Source organism: Paroedura picta, chromosome 3, assembly GCF_049243985.1.
Source record: "Paroedura picta isolate Pp20150507F chromosome 3, Ppicta_v3.0, whole genome shotgun sequence".
NCBI lineage: Eukaryota > Metazoa > Chordata > Lepidosauria > Squamata > Gekkonidae > Paroedura > Paroedura picta.
The window spans coordinates 171,240,969-171,262,906 of NC_135371.1; the positions used below are offsets into that span (position 1 = coordinate 171,240,969).

A 21,938-nucleotide genomic window follows, 5' to 3' on the forward strand; every position below is an offset into this window, starting at 1 on the left:
AATGTAGGACTCGGAAAACTTTACTCCGGGAGCTGATACCAGCTTTGCCGCCCTTCGCTTGCGGCTTCCTGAGTGGGAAGAGAACATAGGAGTGGCTTTGAAATGCAAACATTTTCCCCTATCTGATGAGGCTGGAGTCTGTGCCACTCGGCCCACGGGGAAACCTTGATAAAACATGAAACCGGCAGGAAAAGAGAGACAGGGATTCCAAATCTGAGTTTTTAAAAAGGATTTTGATAGTCTGCAGAAGCCTTTCTCAATTTTTTGGGGGGGTTTGAGAACCCCCTGAAATATTCTTCAGGCTTTGAGACACCCCAGAAGTGGCACCATCATGCAGAATACAGTTAGGAAGCACACCTGTGTACACAGTCACCCAGGGCCCCTCCCCTTCCAGGGCCTTCATTGGACATTTTGGGAGGGGAGGGGGTTCAATATGGTCATATCACCTGATGATGAAGACTTGGTTCTTATATGCTGCTTTCATCTACCAGAAGGAGTCTCAGTGGTTTACAATCCCCTTCCCTTTCCTCTCCCCAAAATAGACACCCTGTGAGGGAGGGGAGGCTGAGAGAGCCCTGATATCACTGAAGAAGAAAAGTTGGTTCTTAGAGGCTGCTTTTCTCTACCTGAAGGAGTCTCAAAGTGGCTTCCATTCACCTTCCCATTCCTCTCCCCACAACAGACACCCTGTGAGGGAGGTGAGGCTGAGAGAGCCCTGATATTCCTACTCAGACAGAACAGCTTTATCAGTGCTGTGGTGAGCCCAAGGTCACCCAGCTTGGCTGCATGTGGAGGATGATTGGGAAATCAAACCTGGCGCTCCAGATTAGAAGCTGCCGCTCCTAACCACACCACCAATCTGGCTCTCAAATGTCTAACAAATAAAAATTAAAATTAATTAACTCCCACCCATTCGGAAAACCCTTCCAGGGCTGTTAAGATATCCCAGGTTTTCATGAAGCCCTGGTTGAGAAACCCTGCCCTGTTTGATATCATTTGCACATTCAAGGGACGTCTGCCCACACAGTGGCTTTATTTCTGCAGAAATATGATGCTCTTTTGAAGAGAACTCAAAAAGGCTGGACAGAAATGGGGAGTTTACCACAGCCACATCTTCTCTAGCCTCAGTAAAACAATTACCACTTATAAACATGTTTTGTCTGGTTATTATGTTGTCATTTCACTACATAGTAATGTGTTGCTTTTATGCCACTTGGTAACTATGTATTGGAATCAAACATTTCTGAATTTATTCTTGGTATTTCGAGAACTACCCCTGCATTGCTGCAGCTCTGTTTTCTTTTTCTCATTAAAACGTGGGCAAACTAACGCATTCAGAGCAAAGGGAGTTTGAGATGCAGTGTCCTAAAATCACAACTTCTGGCCAGAGATTCTGTTGTTTTTTTTTGTTGGGAGAGGGCGTCTTCTGGGCATGGAATTGGGGTCACTGTGGGTGGGCAGGTAGTTGTGAGTTTCCTGCATTCTGCAGGGGGTCGGACTAGATGACCCCGGAGGCCCCTTCCAACTCCATGATTCTATGAAAAGTCGTAGCAAATGTAATTGGAAAGTGGAAAGTGCCCCAAATTGAGAAACCGAGGCAGAGAAAAACTTCTGTGTGGCTATAACAGGCAAAAAGGCTTTGCTCCTGCTGGGGCTATCAAGTCTTGGAGATATCTGAAGGCGTGTACTTGCACACAAATGCCCGTAATTGAACTCTGTCAGTCTTAAAGGTGGCCCCAGACTCAAAGTTCTTTGCTCGAATTCTTTGGACCAACAGGGCTACACACCTGGACTGATTTTGCACTTATTTTGTTTATTTTTCCATTGTGGATCCTGCTGAATTTGAACTCGGGTCTTCCTCTATCCCTCCGCCCAATTGAAACAGAAAGTGTTTTGCACTTGATTGGTAGAGCTCAGAATGGGGAGGGGTGTCAAGCACAGCAAGACTCCCTTTCTCTTCTTGAACGAGGGTGGAAGAGGGCCATTTTGCAGTCTCAGTAAGGTCAAAAGCCAGCGCCACTGAAGGGAGTGGCCGTGTACACCCGTGCCTGCTTACTCAGAAGTAAGCCCCCCCTTATCCACTGGGCATAATGCCAGGGTTGTATATGGACAGGATTGCAATCTCTGGCCTAGATTCAGGTGTGCGGCCTTGTGGGTCTGAAGCAGCAGAACAAAATTTGAGCCTAACAGCACCTTTAAGACCAACGTAATTTTATTCAAGGTGTGAGCTTTGTATCTGGGTGAGTATAGATTCAAGGAGAAGACAGAGCAGCAGTAATTTACCCTTAATTTACTCTCTCCGTATTATCTGTACTGTGACTGTGACGATTCCCGTTTAATTGCTTTTGGCAGGACCATCATGCCCAGATAACATCCACCGCTGCTAGTTTTTTTGTATTTGACCTTATTTACACAACATGACAAATCCCTTTGTCAGGCTAAATCGCTCTTTTAAGAATTAATTTTACTGGTCTTTTAGTCAGGCCCCTGAAGGTGTAGAATTGATTCGCACATCATTGCCTGCAGAAGTGTGCATGCACAGGAAAACACACCTTGAATACAACTTGGTTGGCCTTCAAGTTGCCCCGAGACTAAAGTTTTAAGGCCTTCATGAGGACTAGCCACGCCAGTTCAAAAAGCTCTCCAGGAGGGCTGCTTTCTAAGAGAGCCAGTTGAGTTGCAGTGGTTAGGAGTGCGGACTTCTAATCTGGCGAGCCGGGTTCGATTCCTGCTCCCCCACGCGCAGCCAGCTGGGTGACCTTGAGCTAGTCACAGCACTGATAAAGCTGTCCTGACTGAGCAGGAATCTCAGATCTCTCTCAGCCTCACCCACCCCACAGGGTGTCTGTTGTGGGCAGAGGAAAGGGAAGGCGATTGGAAGCCACTATGAGACTCCTTCGGGTAGAGAAAAGCGGCATCTAAGAACCAACTCTCCTTCTTCTTCTTCAGTAATCTCAGGGCTCTCTCAGCATGCACAGGGGAGCTAAACCAACAGTGAGAACAAGACCTATCTCGACGGGTGGGGAGCGGCCGTGGTGCCCCCGGGCGCCACGTTGGGGACCCCTGGCCCCAAGCCCCGTTCCCTCCCCCCCCAATTCCTTCGATTCCTTCTTGGCGGGCGCCTCCGCCCTGCCTTAAAGGGGCCGCGCCCATCCCTCCCTCCCTCCCTCCGGAGCCAGCCCTGCCCGTCTCGCCAGCCCAAGGCCAGCCCAGCCGGAAGCTCCGCCGAGCGCGCCTCGCAGCCCCGCGCTTGACAGCGGCCCAGCGGCGTCTCGGTCGGCCATGGAGTCGTCGGGCGGGTCCAAAGGGTGCATGGAGCAGTTGCTCACCTTCGTGCGCACCCACAAGGGCATCCTGCTCACCACCGAGATCGTAAGGGCGCGCCGGGGGGTCGGGGGGGGGTCGGATCCCGCTGGGCGCTCCCCAGCACCCTTGCCCCGGAGCCAGCCCTCCGCGAGTCCGGCAAAGGGAGAGTGAAATTGCTGGGCGGGAGGAGTGTGTGGGGGGAGGGGGGCTGTTGCAGCCTTCCCGGGTCCCGGATTCAAATCCAGCACGTGGCGAGCGGAGCGGGGCTGGAAAGCGGGCGATCCTCTCGCCGGTTGGGGCTTCTCCGTCGCGGAAAGGGCTGCGCCGGACCCCCGCCCCCAGGCCCCCTGCTGCGGGAGGAAACGCCCCGGAGAGGAGGGGTGGGGGGGAAGCAGGCGAGATCTCCCGCCAGCCGCAGGAGGGGAGCGGAATTCGGAGCGAGACCTGTTGCAGGCGGCGGGAAGAGGCGGAGATCCCCCTCCCCCCTCCCTCCGGGACTCCCCGAAGGGCCAAGTCCAGCTGGCCGCTGCACCCCCCCCCCCCCCAATTGGGGACCCCTGTCCCGCGGACGGACAGCTTCGGCGCGGCTCCGGATTCGTTCCGTGCAGCTCCGGATTCTTGGCATGGGCAGGGGAGGAGAGAGAGGGAAGGAGGGAGGGGGCGAGAAAGAACTGGATCTCCTCCGTTAGATCCCGGGGACAGTCGCGCCCGCCCTCTAGCCGTGGCTCTCCGGAGGCTTGGCGACCCCCGCGGTGTGTTGCGAGCAGACCCCCCCCCCAAAGGAAGGGGTCTAATTCAGGGGTAGTCAACCCGCGGCCCTCCAGAGGCCCATGGACTACAATGCCCATGAGCCCCTGCCAGCAGGGGCTCATGGGCATTGTAGTCCATGGGCCTCTGGAGGGCCGCGGGTTGACTACCCCTAATGCACCCCCCCCTCCCCAAATGGCCCCGCGCTCTTGTTTGCCCGCCGCGCCAAGCGCCCGCGGAGAAGCGCGTCGGAAAGGAAAGCGACTCCGGATTGCGGTCGCGAGACCTCCCCGGGCTGCTCCGCTCCGCTTCGCTTCCCTCCCTCCGCCGCCGCCTCCGGCCATGTTTTTGGGCGCGGCCGGCCGTGCGCGGCGGGCGCCTCCCGTGCCTTTGCGCTCCGGTGACTCATCGGCGCACACAGACCGGCCTCTGTGGCTCTGGCGGCTTATGGGCGACAAAAGGGACCCCCCCACACACACACACACAGGCCGCCACCCACCAGGGCAATGTTGCAGGTGCGCCTGCATGCAAGACCTTTGGGGTTCCCTTTGCACGTGGGAACAGGAGGAGATTTTCGGGCTTGTGGGTTCTTTTTTTCCTTTGGCGGGGCTCCAAAGAAGTTGGGATTTTTCCACGCAGCCTGCCTTGGAGCTTTCTCCAGAACTTCACATGGATTCTGGAGAACTCAGAAACTTGCGCAAGCCAAGGGGAACGCGGAGCTTCATAACACAGGCCATTGAGTGCGCTTGGGTTGCCTTTGGTTCCACTCCACTGCTTGCAATCTCGGTGCTTCTTTTCGAGGAAGCCCCACCTGTTGGATTTCTGTTTTTTTTTTCCCCCCTAGGGGAACCCCCACCAAGGCAGGAGTACCTCTGGAACAGGGCTTGTTGCTTAAAGAGAGCCGCGCACGTTGCATAATGCACTTCCAGTGTGTTTTTGCAGCTGGGTTTTCCTGTGGGGAACAGGAAAATCTACCGGGAGGGAGCGGGATTTAGCTTCCAGCGCATGTTTTGAATGGGAGCGTTGGCTCTGGCGGCTTGCAAAATGATGGCGCTTCCAGGCCTGTGCATCATAGTGGAGTCACTCTGCACACCTGCGCATTAGATGCTCCTAGGTGGGTGTGCCAGCTGCACCTCCCTTTTTGAAAAAAAAAAAAAACACACCATCCAACCGGTCAGTTCTGGATGTTTCAAATTAGGGTTCTGTCTTCGCTAATTAATTGCAGTTTCGTGCTCCTGACTGATGTGGTTTTGCTGGCATTTTTGTGCTGCTTAATTGCCAGCACCAAAGCTTAATGAGGGAGCAGGGTCTGTTCTAAGTAAACATAACGTGGCCTTGGATAGATAGAACGTCAGGTAGCTTACCTGTGGGCTCTTACCTTACTGCTGTTTTCCAGCGTTTCATAAAATTGTGAGAGGCAAAGAGCCTGTTGCTAATTTATTATATACTATCTTCATTGGTGCCCTGCTTTTCTCCCTACTGGCAGGGGCAGCCAAACGGTGGCTCTCCAGATGTCCATGGACTACAATACCCATGAGCCCCTGCCAGCTTTGGCAGGGGCTCATGAGTATTGTAGTCTGTGGATATCTGACAAACCACCGTTTGACCACCTATGTCAGTATGGACCCACAGCGCCTCATGTTTTCCTCTCTTCCGTTTGTCTGCACAACGGCCCTATAGGGAAGGCCAGGCTGCAAGTATATGACCGGCCCAAGATCACCAGCGATCCTCCACAGTAGAAACAATGGGATTAAACTTGAGTCTCTCAGTTCCTTCCCCTGACCTAGAGGACCCAGGCTAATCCAATCTCCTTAAATCTTGGAAGCTAAGCGTAATACTTGGATGGGAGGCCTTCAAACCCAACAGAGTCACCCGTTTGTGCATGCCCAGGGAAATGCCAATCGCCGCTCTGGGATTGGGAGGCATCATCTGGGCATGGAAATGGAGTCACTGTGGGCGGGCAGGTATTGTGAGTTCCCTGCATTTCCGCAGGGGGTTGGACTAGATGACCCTGGAGGGCCCTCCCGACTATGATTCCAAGTCGGCAGCCCCTTGACGGCACTTGCCACCCGCACCACACCCGGATCCTGTAAACGGCTCATTGATATTGTGCAGAGAATCTCTTGATTTCGAATATTTGACAGACCGTGGCTTGTGATTTTGGTAGCCTTCCTCAGTACACATTAGCATGACCACGTCTTTGCACCGCCTGTCCGTGGCCTGCAGAACAGGTGGGTTCTGTTTATCCACCCGTCCACCGTCTGCGGGGAAAGCCAGTGAGGTATATCATAACTCGTATAGATAATCTGCAACGCATACAGGTAATTCGCAAGGCCCCACAGAAGGGGAATGTACCCAGGGCGTGTCGCAGCCCTGACCCGTGGTCCCAGGAGAACGTGGCTTAATTATATCTGAGGCAGCGCGCAGGCATGCGGGTATTTTGGCTGCTCCACCCCACCCCTGGGAAGAGGCATTCGCTGCCGCTTTGCCCAGGCAGGAGGATGACGGGAACGGCCTGTGCGGTTGTAGGCGCAGCTGCGGCTCTGCCCTCTGCCAGGGCACTTGGCTCGGCTCTTCCCTAAATCTCTCCGCTTGCGTGAATGATTAACCAGGCCTCTTCCCAAGCAAGCTGCACGACTGGAGGAGCGTAACGGAGCCCGAATCCAGCGTCTTGGGAAGGCGTGCGCGCGGCGGTGGGGGACTCTCGGCCTCCCTCTTAGAAGGCCCTTCAAACAAGACACGGACCCGCCCCGAACAGAGGCCCAGATCTGGAATTGCAAAAGCCCCAGGTGGCTCCTTTAAGGCTGCAGGGCTGGGCGGGTGATATCAGCCTAGGAATGATAGATTGCGTTTTTATTAGATCGTCAACAGCAGGCCCCAACAAGACCCATCAGGGCAGCGAATGGAAAAAGCAAAAGCATTCTGCCCGCCTTGCCGCGCCACGCCCCGGCGCTTGGAAGACTCTGGCGCTCTGCAGCATACATAATCTGAGACCATTCTTCTTTTTAAAAAATCACAACCTTTCTCAGGCACGGTTCCCCAACGTGGTGCCCACGGGCACCGTGGCCCTTGCCATGTGTTTCGCTTGGCGCTTGGCAGGCTTGACAGAAAGTGGGCGGGGCCGCTGTCGGGTGGGGCTTGTTATTGTCGTGTTCTTCAGGAAGCTGAGCGGGGTTGGGCCAGGTCAGCAGTGGGATGGGAGACCCCCGAGGAAGCCCAGTGAGGCAGGAGGCTGGACTGGATGGACCCCTGTTTTGATACAGCTGGGCTCTTCTGGTGTTCTCATGAAGGCCTCGGCCTCTCTGCCCTGTTGTTGGTCCTCCAGAGGAGCTGGATGGCCACTGTGTGAGGCAGGAGGCAGGATTGGATGGACCCTGGTCTGACCCAGCAGGGCTCTTCTGGTGTTCTCATGAAGGCCTCGACCTCTCTGCCGTGTTGTTGGTCCTCCAGAGGAACTGGTTGGCCACTGTGTGAGGCAGGATGCTGGACTGGATGGACCCTGGTCTGACCCAGCAGGGCTCTTCTGGTGTTCTCATGAAGGCCTCGACCTCTCTACCGTGTTGTTGGTCCTCCAGAGGAACTGGTTGGCCACTGTGTGAGGCAGGATGCTGGACTGGATGGACCCTGGTCTGACCCAGCAGGGCTCTTCTGATGTTCTCATGAAGGCCTCGGCCTCTCTGCCGTGTTGTTGGTCCTCCGGAGGAACTGGTTGGCCCCTGGGTGAGGCAGGATGCTGGACTGGATGGACCCTGGTCTGACCCAGCAGGGTTAGAATCATAGAATCACAGAATCATAGAATCCTAGAGTTGGAAGGGGCCACACAGGCCACCTAGTCCAACCCCCTGCTCAACGCAGGATCAGGTTCTTCTGAGGTTCTTCTTTTCCGCTGGATCCTGCACACTTTTCCTTCCACATTCGCCAGGTCAGATCTGCGTCCCACTTCACACATGGAAGAGTCCGAAATGGACCCAGTGGGGAAGTGGAAGGAGAAGAGCTGCTCTTTTTGCTGGACTTAAAACCCTCTTGGACTCTTTGCCCCTCCTTTGCTGGACCCAAATCGTGTCCAGTTGGGGTCTTACTGTGGCTGGATTTGAAGCCTGGCCCCTCTCTTGTGTCCCAGGGGCTCCCGCAGTGAGCTGCCTGCCTGAGCAGGATAGTTTTCTTCTCTCTGCCTGCTTGAATTTACGCATTCAAGCCAAAGAAATGAACGCCCGTGTTTCTCTTGGCCGAATGTCCCAGAACTCTGTATTGCGTATATATAAGGCAAGGTATGTCCAGTATAGTTAGCTCACGCTTAGCGTAGACCTTCCTTAGCGTGGCTCATTGCCTGTCCGTCTGGACTTTCCCTCTGTACGTGTTCAGGAGCCCTTCTTTCGCCACCGTACAGGAAACACTGCTTCACACGCCTCCTTATAATGGTTTCCTGTCCCTCTGTTCACATTGTGTGGTATCCTTGTTTGATAGGGACGGCCCTGGAACCTGAGATGAGCTCCCAAAAGGTCCATGGCCCAGAAAAGGTTGAGAACAGCCAAAGTAAATGTCCTATGTATCTTAGGATGCATGCTATGCGTGTGTGTATGTTTGCATGACTTCAGATGTATATGTTTACATGCCTTCACATGTATATACACCTCTCCAGAGTTGGGGGGAGGGGAAGATCTACGGGAAGAATAAGGACCATTTAAACCAATGGTTCTCAACCTTCCTAATGCCGCGACCCTTTAATACAGTTCCTAATGTTGGGGTGACCCCCAAACATAAAATTAGGCAAGTGTTCTTTCTCAGAAATTAAACCAAAACTGACCAATGGTGTGAAGATCCATTGTTCAGGATTGTCTGTAAATTGGTTTTTTTCCTGGGGTTTCTCAGTTCAGTTCTACCTCTTGACCCACCATGCCGATCCCGCTCTTTTCCGCTGCTCTAGACAGACGAAGGCTCTATCTCGATCTACCCCGCAAGGCTGTTGTGTAGATGGTGCCCCCCCGCCAAGCTGCTCGCCCTGCTGCAACCGCTGTGAAAGGGTCATTCGACCCCCAAAGTAGTCCTGACCCCCAGGTTGAGAACTACTGATCTAAAACCGTAAAGCCAAGTGTGAGCGTTACGGTTTCATAGAAATTGCGGTTCAGTGTGTGTGTGTGTGTGTGGGGGGCGACACAGATGCTTCAATATCAGGGCATGCTGAAATTCATTGCGCCAAGGAATTTGGGAGCTGCTATCCAAAGTGGTTCATTCTAGTAGCGTGTGTAGCACGTGCTACAGGCCCTACAGTTAGGCGGCACTCACATTGTGACGATTAGGGGGTCTTGCGGACCGCAAGAACAAAAGAAAGGAAGTTGCCGATTGCTTCCAAAACTCCAGCTAACCCTGGGAGGGGTCCAGCATAAATAGCGAGTAAGTCTGGTGCTACGGGCCCTGCACATCCTTAAATCAGGGCTGGCTGCTGTGTGTTAAAATTTAAAAAAAAAAACATTATATTTATTGGTCATCATGTTCTGTCCAGCTGGCTTGTGTAAGCATAAAATACAATCAAGTCCCCAAATCCCCGTAAAATTCAAGACTTGAATTTAAGTCTTTAAGATAAACTGGCTTGTGTTAGAGTGATCTTTTTGACAATTCAGTAAAACAAAGAGACGGAATCTAGCTTCCGAAAGCATCTGGCATCCCAGTTTCCGCCTGGGCCAGATATATTAGCTCGCACCAAAGCTGGAGAAACAACTTGAAAAGAGAATGCTATTGCAGGGTTTTTCAACTAGGGTTTCGTAAAACCTGGGGGTTTCTTGACGGCCCTGGAAGGGTTTCCCGAAGGGGTGGGAGTGAATTGATTTTAAATATATTGTTTAAATTTGCTAAACGTTTATCGGGTGATATGACCATATATGGTCATGTTGACCCCCCTAAATGGCCAATGATGGGCCTGGAGGGGGGGAGAAGGGGAGGAGCCTTGGGTGGGCGTGTCCACAGCTCTGCTTCCCAGCCATATTCTGCACGATTGTACCATTCCTGGGGTTTCTTGAAGCCTGAAGAATGTTTCAGTGGGTTTCTCAGTGGTAAAAAAGTTGGGAAAGGCTGGCCTAGTGGCTAGAGAGCCCAGAAAGCGTGGCAGATCTCGGAAGCTAAGCGGGGTCAATCCTGGTTAGTACTTGGATGGGAGACCTCTACTGAGAGAAAGTTCCTCTTGGAGACGCAGCATGGTGTAGTGCAGGGGTAGTCAAACTGCGGCCCTCCAGATGTCCATGGACTACAATTCCCAGAATCCCCTGCCAGCATTCGCTGGCAGGGGCTTCTGGGAATTGTAGTCCATGGACATCTGGAGGGCCGCAGTTTGACTACCCCTGGTGTAGTGGTTAACAGCAGCAGACTCTAATCTGGAGAGCCGGGTTTGAGTCCCCGTTCTTCCCCCCTGTGCAGACAGCTGGGTGACCTTGGGCCAGCCCAGTTCTTTTAGAGCTGCTCTTGCAGAGTAGTTCTCTCGGAGCTCTCTCAGTCCCCCACTCCACTCCACCGTGTGTCTCCTGTGGGGGATATTTCGGGAGTTTCTCAATGGTAAAACGGATGAGAAAGGCTGCTCCAAAATAACAAAACAGTTCCGGTCAACTAATACCCAGAGAAGACGTGTGGCTTTTTTTTTTTACAAAAGCGTTTCAAATACACCGTTTTATTTTGCCGTTTGCAGTGATTTAAGTGTGACCGGCAGTCGGGTTGCTGCGTCTTTCTGGAGCTGTGGAACATGGAAATGTGGTATTACTTGATGACAACACACCGCCCTGCCCCAGGCCAGCCAGGGAGGGAAAAGTTTCCCCTTGCTGATTTCTAACATGATCAGCTGCAATGAGGGAAAAAGAGGCCGGGCCATTCCGTTGAGCCAACTGTCCAAATGAGGTCAGGATACAAATAGTTGTGCTAAGTTTAGTTACCGCTGTTCCGCCTCTCGAAAATTTCTCTTCCCGTCAGCCTTTGAACCCACAAATAGTCCCTCTGGGAAACATTTTGCCCCTTAACAGCTCTGGATCTCTGCCGGAGGATGGGACCAGCCCTGGCTAAGACAATAGTCCGCCCCCCCTCCGGCTTTGTTTTGCTCTTCTTGCAAACATGTTTTGCTTCCTACAGAAAATAGGGGTGGATGGACTGTTTGCCTAGAGTGGTGCAGTAGTTAAGAGCAGCGACTTCTAATCTGGCCAGCCGGGTTTGATTCCCCGCCTCTGCACTTCTAGCCAGCTGGGTGGCCTTGGGCTTATCACAGCCCTGATAGTGCTGTTCTCACAGAGCAGTTTCTCTCAAAGCTTTCTCAGCCTCATCTACCTCACAGGGTGTCTGTGGTGGGGAGAGGAAGGGAAGGCGATTGGAAGCCACCTTTGAGACGAATTCGGGCAGTGAAAAGCGGGGTATAAAAGCCAACTCTTCTTCTTTTTCTGGGCTGGAGTTAAGTGGAAGTGAAGGGAGTCCCCAATCATTTTTCTTTCCCAGGAGGAGGATCTAGTCACATTCAGCCGTTTCCAGAGAAGGCCGAGGCAGCAGCTGTGTTAGGCCAAAGCAGAAGAAAAGTTTCCTGCTGCAACTCATGTTCACAAGAGGGACGGTCGTTCAGGGACAGAGCACCAGCTGTGGAGAAGATCCCAGGTTTAGTGCTCAACATTTCACGTTAGTACAGGACAAGGTGGCAGAAGGGCCTAAGATCTTGAAGTGCCGCTGCTCAGGATAGACAACAGAATCTAACAGACCGAACTGTTGGACTTTTGGACTTGGTTAGTACTGAGTCCCTCCAGAAAATTAGAGCTGCAGAGTAACAGAGCAGAAAGTATGCAGTTATTCGTTACCTTTGCAGGTGATACACAATCCAAACTCACATAGCTTTGAAGTTTAAAAGAGAGTAATCTTTACTGGAAATATTTAGACTGTACATCATATTCATCTGCTTCAGTCTCCTTTCTGAAAAGGTAAAGGTAAAGGTATCCCCTGTGCAAGCACCGAGTCATGTCTGACCCTTGGGGTGATGCCCTCTAGCGTTTTCATGGTAGACTCAATACGGGGTGGTTTGCCAGTGCCTTCCCCAGTCATTACCGTTTACCCCCCAGCAAGCTGGGTACTCATTTTACTGACCTCGGAAGGATGGAAGGCTGAGTCGACCTTGAGCCGGCTGATGGGATTGAACTCCCAGCCTCATGGGCAAAGCTTTCATACGGCTGCCTTACCACTCTGCGCCACAAAAGGCTCTTCTCCTTTCTGAAGCAGAGTACAAAAGCTGGAAAGGTAGTTACAAAGAAATACATTGCAACATGCCCATCCATCAGCAGATGGAGAAAGCTGAGCTTAACAGACTTTGTTAAGGAAAAGACACATATTGGTCTTCTTCCTGAAGAAGCAGGAAGTGGGAGGTGGCTGGCTCAAGCAAAGGGAATTCTCAGAGAGCATGTGCCAGGGTTTTTGCACTGTTCATGGCTGCAATCCTGGCACTGACCACCTGGAACCCCTAGTGAGCACACAGGTGAAACCGCTTAACAACAACCCTTCAGAGCTGACTTCACCAAATTATGTGCCGATCGCTTTTGAGGTGGATGATTTCTGTCCTCAGAGACCCACGTGTAAATAGGCTGCATTCTAGTGATAAATTAACCCTTGATCCTGGGGTGGCTACTGATGCTTTTCCTAGCACCCATCAAGTGCCTGGAGAAAGTGGACAGGGCCAGACGGAGCTTCCGTTTGGCCCAAGATTCGATCGGCTGTGCAGATTTCTCAAAACATTGTTTTGGTATCAGCTGCTACCCGTAGCACAGGGATCTTCCCTGGCCCGGCCATTTTGTGGCTCCACCTCCTTTGGCAGCCATTTTGTGTGTCAAAATTCCATAGGTACCCATAGGCTCAAAGGGGTTTAGGGACCCCTGTTGAGCAAATCTTTCATCATCCTTGCGTGTCGTTCTTGATTCCTATCTGCTTTTTTGCTCCGCTGTTCCACGGCATGTGTCCCCTCCCTCCCTTTCACTCTGCCGGCTCAATCCTGCCTGTCCCTTTAACTGTGTTTCAGGCCCGAGAGTCTCTGGCCGCACTCCGAGTTTGTTTAGCGGTTGCCCGGCAACGACTCCTCCTGCTCCCGCAAGCTCTCCCCCTCTCAGGCTCTGCACACCGGGTACTTGTCCCCACACCTGATATTTTTAGCAGCCAGATGTTGCCGCACAGCTGCCCCTCTGTTTCCCGGGAAGCAGGCCCCGGAGCTGCTTCCAAACCTCTTCTCCACGGCAGCCCAATTGCTGGGGAGGGGAAAGGGACCAAGGGACTTGGTTAGTACTTGGTTAGACCAAGGGACCAAGCCCTATGAAGATAGGTTGAGGGACTTGGGAATGTTCAGCCTGGAGAAAAGGAGGTTGAGAGGGGACATGATAGCCCTCTTTAAGTATTTGAAAGGTTGTCACTTGGAGGAGGGCAGGATGCTGTTTCTACTGGCTGCAGAGGAGAGGACATGCAGTAATGGGTTTAAACTTCAAGTACAACGATATAGGCTAGATATCAGGAAAAAAATGTTTCACAGTCAGAGTAGTTCAGCAGTGGAATAGGCTGCCTAAGGAGGTGGTGAGCTCCCCCTCACTGGCAGTCTTCAAGCAAAGGTTGGATACACACTTTTCTTGGATGCTTAGGGCTGATCCTGCGTTGAGCAGGGGGTTGGACTAGATGGCCTGTGTGGCCCCTTCCAACTCTATGATTCTAGGATTTCGAGACGGCCCCTCTGATGAGGGCAGGAAAGCTCTGGGCAAAATAGAACCATTCCGGAGGGCTTTTTGCACAGGTTAAAGAGGACTGGACTGTAATGAAACGGCAAAAAGTTGCATGGGTAAAGGACGGGGCTGAGGCCTAGGGGAAATACAGATTTTGTTCCTCATAGGAAAAATGTACCGGACCACAGGGAGTTTCTACACTACTGAATGTCTCACATTCAAAAGCTCCTGCTTTATTTCAGCTCTTTTGCAGCATCCGGAGGCTAAGGGTGTCCGAGCGGTATCTCCAGGTGTGTGTGTTTGTGCGTGCCCACCTGTGCCACGCCGGCTTGCAATCCCACCACACTTTGCACAAGGCTGCAGGGGAGATTCCTTTCGTTTTGTACTGTGAACGCTGCTGGTTGCCTCCCCTCCAATCCGTCTTTCCAGTCAATGCCAACAGGGAGCTAAGTCTGCTGGTTGTCCTAGGCCCCTGGGACAGCGCATCTTGGTGGATTGAGCTCCCGGAAGAGCTGAGGGCCCTGCCGGAGTTGCCAGCTTTCCGCAGGGCCTGCAAGACGGAGCTCTTCCGTGGGGCGTATGGTTGAGGCCAGGTTGAGGTCCTGGAGTGACCATCAAGGGATCCACTAGTGTTAGTGAAATCTCACAAACTCTTATGCACGGCCATCTTTTAATGTGTCAGGTGATTTATAGGGGTCGAACTGTTTTATTCTTCTATTGTGAAACCGCCACGAGTCTTGGAGAGTGGCGGTAAAGGTAAAGGTATCCCCTGTGCAAGCACCAGGTCGTGTCTGACCCTTGGGGTGACGCCCTCTAGCGTTTTCATGGCAGACTCAATACGGGGTGGTTTGCCAGTGCCTTCCCCAGTCATTACCGTTTACCCCCCCAGCAAGCAAGCTGGGTACTCATTTTACCCACCTCGGAAGGATGGAAGGCTGAGTCGACCTTGAGCCGGCTGCTGGGATCGAACTCCCAGCCTCATCGTCAGAGTTTCAGACAGCATGTCGGCTGCCTTACCACTCTGAGCCACAAGAGGCTCAAGAGCGGCGGTATATAAGTCCAAAAATTGAATGAATGAATGAATGAATGAATGAATGAATGAATGAATGAAACTGCCTGGGAGAAAAATGAAAGGTCAGCTGCAAACATGAAAGGGTCCACCTTTAATCCCCGCCGCCATTCTGGATGTTTTCGACATGCCTGTCCTTGGGCGTTCTCTTTTGACGGGTGGTTCTGTTTCTCTTTTCCCCTAGGCCCTGTGTATCCTCATCCTGATCTGCTACGGGGCCTCGGTAACGCTCGGCTACGTCTCACTGGCCATCTTCGAGTTGATCTACACCATCATCATATTTATCATCTTTGCTTTTGAATTCAATCTCCAGATCTCTTTTATCCACTGGGGATGGACGGTAAGGCCTTGGCTGCGTGAGGATTTTGGTTTACATTTTTGCGGGGTTTTCTTTGGAAACTGCAAACCTGAAGCCGGCAGTTTCTCTGTTGGCCCGTTCCCTTCCCAGAGGCGAGTAGCGGGCATGTCCCAACCAGACAGCCCTTATTTTACACCAGAGTGTTATCAAGATCGAAGGGACTGCTTTGCCCAGATTTGGATATTTTCCTGGCTTGGTCTGAAAGTGCCTTTTGAGGGCCTCAAGGCAGAGGTTCCTGGCATCAGGGCCGGCTCTGGGTTTTACAACACCCTCCGCACAGTGCTTCCTCTTCCCTGCCCACTCCGAGGCCCTGCTCACCTCCTGCTGCTCTCCCACCCACCCGTGTTACACCCCCCCCACCTTGGCCTCCTACCACCCATGTCCACAACTGCCTGCACCAACCATGCAAGGAACTGAAGTGTGCTGCAAGAAGCACAAGTAATAAGAACGATAAGACGTGGTCAGGAACAGGGAGATCAGCAGCAATGGGCCCTCCAAGAAGTCCTGGGCCCAGGCAGGAGGCCCACCTTGCTGCAAGCCAATCTGGCCTGACCTGCAGTCCCAGTCATTCATTCATTCATTCATTCATTCATTCATTCATTCATTCATTCATTCATTCATTCATTCATTCATTGTTTAGGCTTATTGCCCGCCACTCCCAAATGGGCTCATGGCAGGTTGTAACTGTTCCTATTAAAAGCCCCATTAAAAACCCCATTAAAACTATGATTATGATGATGATGATGATATTTATTATATTTATTATATGTATTATATTTATTCCCCGCCACTCCTGGAGCCGGCTCATGGTGGGTTACAGATGTCCAATAAAATCCAAGACATTCATCCGTATATAATAACAGACTCCTAAAACCTTTTAAAACCATGGCGGTCTACAACCCACTAACCCCCCGCCCCCCCAGAAATCTAATACAGGAGTGGGAGGAGGGAATGTAGATAGCATAGCAAGCGCTTACGTTCTTAACCCTGGGGGGCCCATCAGATCTTCCTCGCCAGGCCGGCCTCAACCGTAGACCTGGCGGAAGAGCTCCGTTCCCCTGCAAGGGCTGGGGCGCGTTCTCCCCCAGTGCACGTCCTCCTCCTGAGCGTTGGGAAACAATTTCCCAATATCCTGTCTGCCTTGCACGGACAAGACCAGGAGGGCTGTGCAGCTTGGCAGCACGCAGCAAAACAAAGTCTGTTTTCCATGCCTTCTGACTCAGCAGGGTGGAGCTGCGCTCCCCTGGGGGGTGCGGACTCACCTATCCTTGGAGGTAAAATGGGGCAGTAGAGATGGGACCAGGAGGGAATCTCCTCCGCTCACTTGGAATGAAAACAGAAAAGAGCAGGGGTAGTCAACCTGCGGCCCTCCAGATGTCCATGGACTACAATTCCCATGAGCCCCTGCCAGCGAATGCTCATGGGAATTGTAGTCCATGGACATCTGGAGGGCCGCAGGTTGACTACCCCTGTTTTAGAGGAAATAGCAGCTCTTTATCCGTGGTTCCCAAGGCTTTTCGGACTGGGCCCCCCCTGCCAGTTTACATCCCTGGTGCCTCCCCACCTTCCTCTTACTGGTGTTAGGCCTGCCAAAAATTCAAAACATACTCTACGGCCGATGCTTCTTTTGGGTTGTTGTGCAGCGGCCCTATTTTAGTCTGCGAACAAGACACCCAAGTTCTTCGTAAAAGGTATTCATAAAAGCCAAAAGGGTTTGTGGTTTTGAGGATTAGGATGAGGCCGAGGCCGTGATCAACGAAACGGCACATGGATGGATTGGTTTCTAAAACGTTTTCTCCCCTCGTTGTCTTTAGGATTTCCTCAGGGCTCTCATTGGGGCTGTGGCCTTCCTCGTCACCTCCCTCATTGTCCTCATCAACCACCACGACGGAGCCGGCATCACCGCAGGGGTAAAAGCCGCTACAGGTTTCCAGGAGGGGAAGATCGGGGAAGGGGCGACTCAAGGAGGACTGGGACCCCACTGGGGGTCAAGGATGCCAGCCTCCAGGTGGGGCCTGGGCATCCCCTGGAATTCCAGCTCCTCTCCAGACTGCAGAGATCAGTTCCCCTGGAGGAAAGGGCTGCTTGGGAGGGGGGACTCTGTGGCCTTGGACCCCACTGAGGGTCAGGGATGCCAGCCTCCAGGTGGGGCCTGGGGATGCCCTGGAATTCCAGCTCCTCTCCAGATTGCAGAGATCAGTTCCCCTGGAGGAAAGGGCTGCTTGGGAGGGGGGACTCTGGCCTTGGACCCCACTGAGGGTCAGGGATGCCAGCCTCCAGGTGGGGCCTGGGGATCCCCTGGAATTCCAGCTCCTCTCCAGACTGCAGAGATCAGTTCCCCTGGAGGAAAGGGCTGCTTGGGAGGGGGAACTCTGTGGCCTTGGGCCCCACTGAGGGTCAGAGATGCCAGCCTCCAGGTGGGGCCTGGGGATGCCCTGGAATTCCAGCTCCTCTCCAGATTGCAGAGATCAGTTCCCCTGGAGGAAAGGGCTGCTTGGGAGGGGGAACTCTGTGGCCTTGGGCCCCACTGAGGGTCAGGGATGCCAGCCTCCAGGTGGGGCCTGGGGATGCCCTGGAATTCCAGCTCCTCTCCAGATTGCAGAGATCAGTTCCCCTGGAGGAAAGGGCTGCTTGGGAGGGGGGACTCTGTGGCCTTGGACCCCATTGAGGGTCAGGGATGCCAGCCTCCAGGTGGGGCCTGGGGATCCCCTGGAATTCCAGCTCCTCTCCAGACTGCAGAGATCAGTTGCCCTGGAGAAAAGGGCTGCTTGGGAGGGGGACTCTGTGGCCTTGGGCCCCACTGAGGGTCAGGGATGCCAGCCTCCAGGTAGGGCCTGGGGATCCCCCAGAATTCCAGCTCCTCTCCAGACTGCAGAGATCAGTTGCCCTGGAGAAAAGGGCTGCTTGGGAGGGGGGACTCTGTGGCCTTGGGCCCCACTGAGGGTCAGGGGTGCCAGCCTCCATGTGGGGCCTGGGGATCCCCTGGAATTCCAGCTCCTCTCCAGACTGCAGAGATCAGTTGCCCTGGAGAAAAGGGCTGCTTTGGAGGGGGACTCTGTGGCCTTGGACCCCACTGAGGGTCAGGGATGCCAGCCTCCAGGTGGGGCCTGGGGATCCCCTGGAATTCCAGCTCCTCTCCAGCCAACAGAGCTCAGTTCTCCTGGAGAAAAGGGCTGCTTGGGAGGGGGAACTCTAGGGTCTTCTAGCTTACCTTCCCCAGGCACCCGCCCCAAATCTCTTGATTTTCTCCAACTCGCACCACGTTGGGGACCCTAGGGCTTTGTTCACCACTGCAAGTGTGTGCGCACAATGTAAAAAGCCAGTGGGTATTAAAGCTGATTTTGTATTCCGCAGGTGTTTGGGTTGCTGGCCGGAATCGTCATGGCCTACGATGCCTACACTGTGTTCCCACAGCTAAGGAAGCCGCATACAGCCGTCCCCAACCCTGGTGAGTTTTCCCTGTTGATGGACATGAAGAAGTCCTTTCATGTGGCGGTTACCAACTCACAAGTAGACCTTCCTACTTCAGTCTCACTGCGTGGACTTCAGGGTGGGGCGGTTATCTTTTCAAGTGCTTTGATTGACAAAGGTTCCTGTTCCGCAGCTGCTCATTGGCTGAGCTGCTGTGATGTCACGGAAGTTCCGTTAATGAGAGATGGGTCTAAGTTGATGATAGTCATGTGGATGAACAGGAGCCCTCCCAGTAGAGGCGAGGAGGGTCGGTTGGGCTGCAGAACAGCTTGCTAGAGCCAGAAAGGGCAGGAGGAGCTGTCTGTGGTTGTCAAGGACCAGTGGGTATTCTGTGCAGGCAAGGAAGCTCCGTGGGGAGAAAGGGATTGAGATGGAGGGGGAGTTAGAAGGCAGGGTGAACACAGGAAGATGCCTCGTACCTCATCAGACTCTTTCCAGCAGCTCTCCAGGTTCTCGGGTCAAGGTATTTTCCGTCATCTCCTGCCTAGTCTTTTTACCTGGAGAGGCCGGGGATTGAACCTGGGACCTTCTGCCTGCCAAGCAGAGGCTCTGCCACTGAGCCAGGGTCTCAGGCCAAGGTCTTTCCCATTCCCTCCTTCACAGTCAGAGTACCTCAGCAGACAGTGGGCTGCCTCAGGAGGTGGGGAGCTCCCCCTCACTGGCAGCTTTCCATCAATGGCTGGACAGATCCTTATCCTGGATGCTTTAGGCTGATCCTGCATTGAGCAGGGGGTTGGCCCAGATGACCTGTAGGGCCCCTTCCAACTCCATGATTATAACCCAGCTGACATTGGGCTAGCCTGGGCCATCCTGGTCAAGGCAGAGACAAACAGAGGTGGTTTGCCATGGCCCGCCTCTGCGCAGCAATCTTGATATTTCCTCGGGGTCTCTCATCCAAATACTGACTCTTCTTAGCTTCCGAGATCCGGCTACCCAGGGGGATCTTCTTGTAGCAGTGTGTTAATTTATCTCTCTCTCGGTCTGGGAACTGGCTGGGATAGCATCGCTCAACCTTCCCCTTTGTTGTGTCCGCTCCTTACAGACACGTCGGGAGGAATCTGAAACCATCTCCGGCCACGAAACTCCACACTGGACCCTTCTCCTCTCGTCTCCCGCTGCCTCTCCACGAGGAAGACTCCCCCGCAGCCTTTAAATTCTGAGCATCCACGCCTCCCCCCCCAGAGGCCTGCTGATCCTTCCACGAGAGAATTTGATCCCCCTTTTTGCCCCCTCCCCAACGTCTATCATCCGACGTTTCTCTTTTCCGACTCACAGAGGAAAAGAAGACACCTTCGGGGAAAGAATAGTCGTCTCTCAATTGCAGGGGCCGTGGCGGGGAGGAGAGGCGTTTAGAGGATAAGGCCATTCTGTTCCCGAGACTTGGGTGGTGCTGGACCTCCACGCTGGCTGGGGTTCGTCACCAGTTGTCTTCGCGAATCTTCGCCATTTTCAGTCCCCCTTAAAACGCTGACAGCGGAAGACACTTCCTAGGCCAGTGGGGAGGACCATTTTGGCTGCAAAAACTGCACGTGAGGCTTAGAATGGCAGGAGGGCCTTCCTGCTTCTGGCAGATATTGGGGTGGGGATGGGACCCCTGGATTAGACCTCTAATTCTAGGAGGGGAGGATGAGGGGCAAAGGTGATGGTTAGAATTCAGCCTCACGCCGCCGGCTGTAAATGGCTTTCCCTTTTGATATGCTTCAGTTCCCCCCCTCCCTCGTTTAATAGGGGGCGGGGGAGACAGGTATAAATAAGTAAAAATGGGAGGAGACGGGTATAAATAAATATTTCCAAGCTGGGTGCTTGCGTGTATTTTATGTTTAGCTCTGGCTCAGCGGTTTCCCGAAGTGGCACCCGTGGGTACCATGGCAACACCTTTCCTAATAAAGTGTTTTTAGAAGGTGGGCTTGCCCACCAAGGCTTCTGATTGGCCACCGGGGGTTTGGTCATCTGCACCAATTTTTAAAATATCGCTTTTGGCAGTAGCTGCCACCACCGCTCAAGAACCTTCACTGCCTGAATGAAGATCAACCGTGGCAGCCATTTTGTGGGTGGCTCCGCCTCCTTTTGGCGGCCATTTTGTGTCAGAATTCCAAAGGTGCCGGCAGGCTCCAAAAAAAAAAGCCTCCGTTTGAGAGATCATGGATGCAAGGCATCAAGTGTGTATATTTTTTAAGAAATCTACTTTTAAACTTTTCGAAGGGGCAAGAATTTACGCGATAGCCCGTTTTTTTACATCCTATTTATACTGATCCCTGCTTTGAGAGGGATGAATATTTTTTTTTGTCATAGCTTTTCTATCAGATTGGAATGCCAGGTTTCAGGGCTAAGGGGAGGCCTGCCTGAAAGTTATGGCTTCGGGCAAGCCAGCTGGGTGCCTGCAAAGATAATCAAAAGCGTCCTTGGCAAACGCCTAGTGAATTCTCAGAGGCCAGAGGGCTCCTTGGAGACTTCCAGCCATCGGGACGGGAGCTGGTGATTTTGTTCCTTATCCTTCCCCATAATTAACATAAAGGGAGCACTTAGTACTGCAAAAATAAGCTTCCCCCCCTCAGGAATTATGGGTGATAGCTATGCAAATTTATACAGGTCACACCATGGAGCTCTTAGGAAAGAAATTGGGCTTACCGGTGCAGACAGTCTAATCTATTTTTTTAATTCATGGTTGCTGGGGACGGGGACTTGGATATAAGCTGTTTTGTTCTTGGGAGATTAAGGCTACAGGGCGGTCATTCACCACTGGGGACCGGAAGAAAGAGGGGGGAGGAAAGGGAAGTGGGGTCCAGTATCCGAAACAGCCAGGCTTCCCAGCTCTCTTGTCTGTTGCTTTCCCCCCCTGCTGTCAGCTTCAATTTGTGTGTGCTTTATGGACAAGATGGAATAAAACGATTTTGCAGACAAAATTAAGAGTTTTGTGTGGTCTTTCGTGTATGCTGGCGGTCTGAGCCAGTTTGGTTTTCCAAAGGCATGATAAAGCAAGACTCTATTATTAGTATTATTATACTTTAATTAGGTAGCCTCTTGTGGCGCAGAGTGGTAAGGCAGCAGACATGCAGTCTGAAAGCTCTGCCCGTGAGGCTGGGAGTTCAATCCCAGCAGCCGGCTCAAGGTTGACTCAGCCTTCCATCCTTCCGAGGTCAGTAAAATGAGTACCCAGCTTGCTGGGGGGTAAATGGTAATGACTGGGGAAGGCACTGGCAAACCACCCCGTATTGAGTCTGCCATGAAAATGCTGGAGGGCGTCACCCCAAGGGTCAGACATGACTCTGTGCTTGCATAGGGG

At 52.9% G+C, this 21,938-nt stretch overlaps 1 protein-coding gene across 1 annotated transcript; it reads left to right on the forward strand.

Moving 5' to 3' along the window:
• The first annotated feature begins 3,161 nt into the window (after positions 1-3,161).
• PLP2 (proteolipid protein 2) lies at positions 3,162-21,558 on the forward strand. The gene is made up of 5 exons (XM_077329545.1): positions 3,162-3,372; positions 15,011-15,166; positions 16,999-17,094; positions 18,539-18,632; positions 19,698-21,558. Exons 1-5 carry the CDS (start codon positions 3,283-3,285, stop codon positions 19,715-19,717), a joined length of 456 nt encoding a protein of 151 aa, XP_077185660.1. The 5' UTR covers positions 3,162-3,282; the 3' UTR covers positions 19,718-21,558.
• Positions 21,559-21,938: the final 380 nt, after the last annotated feature.

Excerpts from the sequence above, each read along its gene's own strand:
- PLP2 (XM_077329545.1), top strand. The coding sequence starts at position 3,283 with ATGGAGTCGTCGGGCGGGTCCAAAGGGTGCATGGAGCAGTTGCTCACC. Across the intron at positions 15,167-16,998 it reads TTATCCACTGGGGATGGACG|GATTTCCTCAGGGCTCTCAT; the intron begins GTAAGGCCTTGG and ends CGTTGTCTTTAG. Across the intron at positions 18,633-19,697 it reads TACAGCCGTCCCCAACCCTG|ACACGTCGGGAGGAATCTGA; the intron begins GTGAGTTTTCCC and ends CGCTCCTTACAG.